At 40.0% G+C, this 7,956-nt stretch overlaps 1 protein-coding gene across 1 annotated transcript in view; it reads left to right on the top strand.

The window, feature by feature from the left end:
• Positions 1–7,956, top strand: part of LOC101848531 (cell cycle checkpoint protein RAD1) — a 17,299-nt gene that overhangs the window by 1,932 nt on the left and 7,411 nt on the right. Inside the window, exons 2-6 of the mRNA XM_005100608.3 lie at positions 874–1,041; positions 5,184–5,339; positions 5,727–5,821; positions 6,551–6,662; positions 7,108–7,230. Of these exons, the coding sequence (XP_005100665.1) occupies positions 916–1,041; positions 5,184–5,339; positions 5,727–5,821; positions 6,551–6,662; positions 7,108–7,230 (612 nt within the window). The 5' untranslated portion in view covers positions 874–915. The remainder of the gene's footprint in view (positions 1–873; positions 1,042–5,183; positions 5,340–5,726; positions 5,822–6,550; positions 6,663–7,107; positions 7,231–7,956) is intronic.

The raw sequence follows: 7,956 nt of genomic DNA, 5'->3' as shown, positions 1-7,956 counted from the left end.
CTAGACTGCCAGTCTAGCCGTCATTAAGTACGGCTAGCCTCTTCCACTTTTTTATTCATTACAATCAATAAAAGAATAACTCTGATTCAACGACTTAGATGAGCAAGCTCAGGATTCAATGAAGTTGCTTGCAGGGTGAACTGCATGCGACTGATCAGTTGCCTCCTTTCATTCCAACACACGTGTTGTTATCATGCACCCATGTCTTTGCGTGTGTGGGTGTCGGACTGGCAGCCAGCACACATGTGTTGTGTGACTGTATGAGCGTATGTCTGGGGGGAGGGAGTACAAACGGTCCGGGCATGGAACGTCAGTTAGAGATGCAAACGCGACAGTTATTTTTCCCCCGAATACTGATCAATATTACAATGCTAATTTTGATTATAGATTTACGAAATGAATTGCTTGTTGGAGTGTGGAATCAAGCATTTCCGTATGCTAGACTCTACACGGCAACATAATTTGTTTGACAAACAATATAATGTTATATATTTGTGATGCAGGCGTGCATTTTAAAAAATGGGCCTTTTTGCACAGTGTGTGCTTGGTAGAGTTCAGCGTATTTTCCAGCAATTTTTTGGTATCAAAGAAACGGAATGCCTCTTGTTTGAAACCAAACTACTTTTGACTGAGAAAGTTCAATACATTATACTATACTTGCTCAGTGCCTATACTTAGCTACACAAAAACCTCATACACTCGCCATAACGAACCTCCGATTCATCTAAATTAAAGGCCAGGTCGGACGACTTCATTGAATCTTGAGTTCCACTGTATTTGTTCAGGGGACTGCAGTAGAAAAACAATAATTGTAATGTTGGAAACCAACGCTTGGACTCACTTATCGTTTTTCTACATTTATTATCTTCTCAGCGTGTTCTTTCTTGAGGAGGCTAGCTACTATTGCTGTAAGCAATGGAATCGCAGACCAGCACACTGTCAACTCAAAGGGCTGAAGAAGACAACCAGTATTTGTTGGTAGCTGCTCTCGACAATGCTCGAAATGTCTCAACAATGCTGAAAGCAGTTCACTTTAAAGATGTAAGATAACATGTTTTGTACTTTTACTATGTAGTGTAGTGGAGTCCTCTTAAAATAAAACATGGTAGGCCTATTCTCTAATGAGCCCCTGGGGAAAATGCATCAAACTTTGCTGGGGCTGTATTGAGAAGTAAATAGATCGGGGTCTGTGGTGTAGTGGTTACTCTAAGGTATAATAATAATAGATAGCATTTGTATAGCGCATATCCCCGCTCAACAGCAGGCTCTATGCGCTTTACACTATATTATTACCCCAGCAGACCATAGAACACTCCGAAACATTCTCAGCTTCCCAGGAAGCATACAGTGCAAGCAGCTGATTAAGCGCTCAAACACTAACAAACTGACAAGATCTTTTGCTGTCTATAGCCGGGTACCCATTCCCACCTGGGTGAAGTGAGGAGAATTCGTGTAAATTGCCTTTCCCAAGGACACAACGTCGGGCCCCTGACGCACGGGATTCGAACCCATGACCTTACGGTTGCGAGTCCGAGAGCCTAACCACTAGGCCACCGTGTATTGTATTCAATAAGCGTGCCCCGCTTATTAATTTTCATTTCTTCTTCATATTCTTTCTCAATGCAGTGCTGATAATCTTCCGCGGATCTGTAGATTTCCGCTTTTTTTGTTGTTGCTTCCAAAATATTACTACAGATAAAGGTATCATGTGTTATATTATTGTAGTTAGTATTAGAGTTCTATGATGAAATTTTGGGAGTGCAACAGGGGCGGAATATTTTCCTCTTTTTTGACTTTTTCTCATTATCAGCACTGCGTATGCCTGGCTTTGATCGTCCGCAAACAGTATCTCATTCAGGTCTATCAGGTTGGGGTTTGCTTCTTTCGTAATTTTGTCCATGTATATTATGAATAGTAGCGGTGATAATACACACCCTTGTCTCACTCCAGATGACCCATCAAACAAGTCAGTGAGTCCGTTTTGGATGCGGACTGTGCTCATACTGTTGGTATAGATGGCTCTCATGTTGTCCAGCAGTTGTCCCCTAATGCTGTATTGTATTCTTCAAGTGTTTGCTACAGTTTGTTTTTATAGAGATCTACTCTATCAAACACTTTTTCCTGGTCAACAAACACAAGATTTAGCTCTTTGTTGTATGTAATTGTCCTTTCACTGAGTTGTCTAAGAGCGAAGATAGCATTTGTGCACCCTCTCCCTTTTCTGAAGCCCATCTGCGCCTCACCCAGTAATGGTTCCAATTTGTGCCTTGTACGCTGTTCCGAGATCTTTGTGTACATCTTGCCTGTGTGTCTCAGAAGCAAAATTCCTCGGTAGGTGTTGCAGTCTTTATTGCTGCCTTTCTTCTTCCAGATTAGTGTATCACAACTGCATGCTGCCAGTCTTCTGGGACTTTCCTCTCCCTTCATGCCTTTTGGAATATTGTGGTCAGCCAGGTGATTGCTGTTTCTCCACATGCCAGGATAGCTTCAGTTGTAATGCCATCAATGCCTGCTGCTTTGTTCCTTGGGCTATTCTTCTGTGCTTGCTGTACCTCTGATCTTAAGATGATTGGTTCTTCTTTTTCTGTGTATTGTGGTTGAAATTGGCTCTGTGTGTTTCCTTGGCTGCTTGGGTTAAAGAGTTCCCTGAAATACTCCTGCCATCTTTTTTTGATGCTGTCTTCTTCACTGAGTGGTTTTGCATCTTTGTCTTTGACTACCGTTGTTGGGCTGTATGGTTTGTCTCATAGTCTCATTGCTTTGACACTTATGTAGAACTGTCATGGCAAGTGTTTGCACAGTTAACTTAATATTCGCCATTTCCTTCCATCAGTGTTCCTTGTTACTTCTGACTATCATCTTGCAATAACGTCTTGCAAGTCTGAATTTCACATAGTCACATAGTCTTCATCTAGCTTTGATTTTACCCACGCCTTGTACAACTTCTTCTTTTCTTTGATGGCCTCCTTTACTGTGTCATTCCACCAAGCTGTCTGTTTTACCTGCCCTCTTCCCGTGTTCTTTGTATTGCAGGCTTTATGGAGTGTCTCTGTCAGCACGGTCTTGAACACTGACCATGTTTCTTCTGTGGTCATTTCTGAGCTGTCTACTTCTTTCAGCTTCTGTGTGACTTCTGTCTCCATTTCCTGTCATACTTCTTCCTTCTGGGGTTTTCTTAAGTTGATCTGTCCGTCTGTTCCTTTCCTCTTCTTTTTCCTCATTCTTCCACTCCGCTGCTGTGTAAATAAGATAACTGAACGGTGGTCCGTGTCCAGGGCTGCTTTTGGGATGGCTCTCATGCCCGTGCCTCTTCCCCTTTCTTCTATTCGTGTCAATATGAGATCTATCTGTGATGATACATTCAGATCGTTCCGTCTGTACCAAGTTTTTTCTGACTGGGTCTGTGTTGATAAAAGGTGTTTGTGATCCACTGCTGTTCCCCGTTGTAGTTGCACTCTGTGTTAGTGTCGCTGTGTGGGCCAAGGTACTGGTCCCAAGGTGTTCTTCTCTTGCCCTCTCTTCCATTGTCAGGGACTGTGCTTATGGTGTCTGCCATCTTCTCAAAGAATTCCTCTTTTTGGTCTTCGCTGTAGGAGTCATTTCAAGGTGCATAAGCTTGGATGAAGTTTGAGATCTTCTGAACTGTTCTCCCCTTACTCGGATTTTGATGATCCCCTCAGATAAACTCTGTTTCCAACTCATTCTTTGCTGTATCCGGGTGTAGAATAAAAGCTACACCATGTGTTGCCCTAGTTGTCCCATCCCCACAACTCCAAATCAGGACGTAGTCCTCAGGGATCTGTTTGATTCCAGTTCTCTTCCATCTACAGTCTGAAATTCCCATCACCGGTATTCTCCATCTCTTCATGAAGCCAATAACTTCTGGGTCTTTGTTTTTGATTCCACAAACATTCTAAATGCTCGTTCTTTCTCGTTGCCCTTTTCCGTTTCCTGGTCGTTTTCCATTTTGGTCCATCTGTTTCCTTCTCCTGTGATTTTCTTTAGCAATAAATAATCCGCCACCGGCTTGCTAGGCCTGTCGTGGTTTCACCAGAGCCCCGTTAGCCGGACGTTTCAGGGTGATCCGGGATGGTCTTCATGGCTACCATAGCGGTCATGTGAGTAAAACCCACGCCATACATCTTCCAAACCCAGCAATCTCCTACTTTGTCTGTTTCCACCTTCCGCGACGATGGACGAGGGGTTGGACTTTGGGGGGCAACATTATTTATAGAATCTAGATATAATCTGAATTAAACTTTGCTTTTTTTGGTAAATGGAAAATTATCCTCAGTATTAGTACTGGTTCCAGGTTGGCTACCTCAATTTTCTGTGCATTTTTAAAACTTGTAGATAATTGGTTTATATATTTGTAATAAAACTTTTTTTTCCTAAATGTGAAAAGTTGTCACTGCAACTTACTAAAATCACAAAAATTTCAGGATCTCTTGTTGTTTTATTCACTGAAGGAGAAATAAAACAGGTTTGTTCCTACTAGTACAGGGGTGTGAAGTTGAATGTGCCATCCCCCTACCCCGTTTATTCAATGCCTTAGATTAGGCACTTCGCTGTTGCATGCATGCAGGAAACCTCAGTTTGATTCCAGAGTGAGGTGATTTTTTAAAGAGTATATTGGTCTTTCTGCTGGAATGTTGTATTTCTCTCAGCCTGGGTTGGGACGGCCTTCTATATGACCTAAATGTGAGGCAGCCTGGTCAAAATAATGAAATCAAAGAAAATGGCATTTTTCTTATTATCGTTTTGCAATTTTGTTCGAAATTTTATTTTTTGGCTCAACACCTCTTAAAAAGTCTTATGTCTATTCAAAAATACATTCCAATGTGGATTTTTCTGTAAAACATTAATTAAAGGAACAAAACATGTAATTTACACATTTTTTATCAAAAAAGAGACAAATGAACAAGCTTTAAATGATACTAATATTTCCAAGTGCCCAAATTTGATGAGCGCGTGATTCCACCGCGTCGTGACACAATTTGTGTAAATGGGGGCGTTAAAAAAAACTCCTACATTAATTAAAATAAAGATTGTGAAACAAAAGCACCAGCAGTGAGAAGGTTTAAAAAGTGATCATTGATCTTTCATGCTGATGATTCAAATTTTGTTTGGATTTTTTTTTATGGATGCATTTGATACATTTGCTCTGTTTTTTGGTTACAAAGACAGCAACTGTGTTTGCCAGTCCCATGGGCTTGAAGGTCACTGTGGAGGATGCCAAGTGTGCTCAAGCGAACGCTTTCGTCCAAGAAGCCATTTTTCACGAATATTCCATCAAGGAAGATCAGCTAGCCTTCAAGATCAACCTAACTGTGCTCCTGGTAAGAATTTTTCTACTTTCTTTTCATTGTTTAATAAGATTTTTAGATTAACCTGAACCTGAGAAGGAGTACTTTATAACTCTTACAGTTGCCTTACTCAGGGGCCAGTTCTGTGACATCGACTGATGACTGATTTCTATTTATTTATTTTTTTCGTCCCATGCCTTTTGTTAATGGTGTGATTTATTTCAAATGATGATTTATCATGAGAACAATTTTGAAACAATTACAGTAGTTGCAACGTCTTCCCAATGTCCCTTTCCTTTTGTTGTGTTAATGATATGATTTATTTCAAATAAGGATCAGTAGTTTCGACATCAATTTGATTAAGATATTATTATGCCAAATCAAAGTACTGGTTGCTATAACCTTCTGTTGTATTTCCAGGAATGTTTGACTATCTTCGGTGGTAGTGCTGGGCCTGGCGCTAATACAAGCCTCAAGATGTGCTATGCTGGCTACGGGTGTCCTCTGATCCTCATGTGAGTGTTGACGTTTCTGGACTAATTTGAAACTGATTTCCCACATGAATGGTTGGTCTCTAGCTAGGTTAAACTTTGTTTGAAAAAGCTTTCAGTATGTAGTTGATTGTTATATTGTAGAGTGTAAATGTAACCATTGAGCTAATTTGCTTTGCACAAGCTGTGAGATGAATAAAGATAGTTACTGTCATTGTCATGATTTTATGTCCTTTTTTGGGCAGCATCAGTTTCACAAAGTCTGACTGTAGGCCTACTACTCTTTAACCCTATCCGTACACCATGGGGTCATTTTGTACCCCCGGGGTTGTATTCTTCACATTTTAGAGTACTCCTAGTATCTAGTACGAAGATCTCTTTAAAACTTTCGATATTTCTCAAAAAATCATTTTGACAGACTGCTATGCAAAGTGTACAGATCGGATTAACGAGTAAATTTCCTCTTTGGAAAGTGCTGGCACAGAGTTCCCCATCTTGTATGGATACTGTAGTAAAACACAATGTACGGATAGGATTAATTTACTAACGGGTGACCCAGTGCTACATTCAGAAATTAGTGTCATGTTGATCTTATGATCTGAAGTGAGTATAATGTTTTTGTCGGTCGTAATTACGTACCATTGTGACATTTTTTTTTCTTAACAGCATTTTTTTAAATGCCGTTATCTTTCAAAAATCACTTTAAATTTTCAATTTCTCTTTGCTTTTTTAAATTTCTAACTGCTTCCCCAGGCTGGAAGAAGATGGTGTTTTGACAGACTGCAGTTTAAAAACTTTGGAACCTGATGAAGTGTTAGACTTTGATTTCTGCTCAGACAATGTAGTAAACAAGATCATTATGAAGGTAAAGATGTCTGTGCTTTTTTATAATGTCTCAGGACAGTGTGTAAGAACAATTTATACATTCTTGCTTGTTGTAAGTTCTTTACATGTATCTACATTTCAGTAGAACAGAACGCTTAGTTCACATAAGCAGCCTCGTATGACATGCTGCTCCTTTTTATTTAGTTATAGGCAAACATGGCTAAGACCTTGAAGTCAGAAAACAAATGTTCTATCTGCTCTATCAAAATCGTTAGATTATTTAGAGTCGCTATCAAGATATTCAAAGAATTTTATTTTTAAAAGCTTGATGGATTGTGAAACTTACAATTTAACGTCAAATTTCTCAAAATATGCTGACAGAACTTTGTTCTTCTAGGATAGCGTTATGTTCTTTATTTACTTAACACCATTTTGAAAATGTCATGTGGAAAAATGTGTGCTTTGTATTTTTCTGCACTTTGTAGAGTGAGTGTCTGAAGGAGGTGTTTAATGAGCTGGATACCACAAGTGAAGTGCTGCAGATCCTCATGTCCCCTGATCAACCGTTCCTCCAGTTTTCCACCTTTGGAAACGCAGGGAGCACTCATGTTAGTGACTGTCTGATACTATCATGAAGCTACAGTAAAATCCGCTGATATCGACATGCTTTGGAGAGTGGATTTGATGTTGATATATAAAAAAGTCGATAAATGAGAATATAAAGCCAAAGAGGAAAGGGGAGGTCAGCAGTAAAAGACATGATTGGGAGTGGGGGTAAGGAGGTGATACCCAGCGTGCGAGATGCTCACGTCTGTGAGGCACTGTACTGTGTTAGAGACTACACTGTGTAAGCCCTACATGACCTACTAAAGCCTGGTGTGTCGATATAGGCTACTTGCCGGGTATGTGGACTTAATGAAGAAGTATTACGTTGACCGTTAGCATTGCTTTTTTTTCCCCCATTTATGATCGCGGACTTCGCCAGGTACCCAGGAAGAATGTTGATAAAGCAGAGTGGGCCGAAAAAAAAGTTGATATAAGAGAAATTATGAAGTGGAGATATTGAAGGAAAAATTTCGTAATTAGAAAATATGTCGATAAATCGGATGTCGATATAAGTGGATTATACTGTAGTTGTCACTCTCAGGTGTAGTTTTCGTGTCCTCCTTTTTTTTTCTTTTTTTTTTTTTGTTTTGTACAGGGAGAAAGGTGATACCATCAAAACTTAACAGATGTGTGGTTAGCGGGCACTGTGATGTGGTTTGCTCCTTCTTTCCTATCAAACATCTATCGTCCTTATCTCCCCTACATCTTTTTTGAGATTGTTACTCTCT

Source organism: Aplysia californica, unplaced genomic scaffold (assembly GCF_000002075.1).
Source record: "Aplysia californica isolate F4 #8 unplaced genomic scaffold, AplCal3.0 scaffold00253, whole genome shotgun sequence".
NCBI lineage: Eukaryota > Metazoa > Mollusca > Gastropoda > Aplysiida > Aplysiidae > Aplysia > Aplysia californica.
Note: the sequence above shows the minus strand (reverse complement) of the source record. Positions and strands in the feature narration are given on the sequence as shown.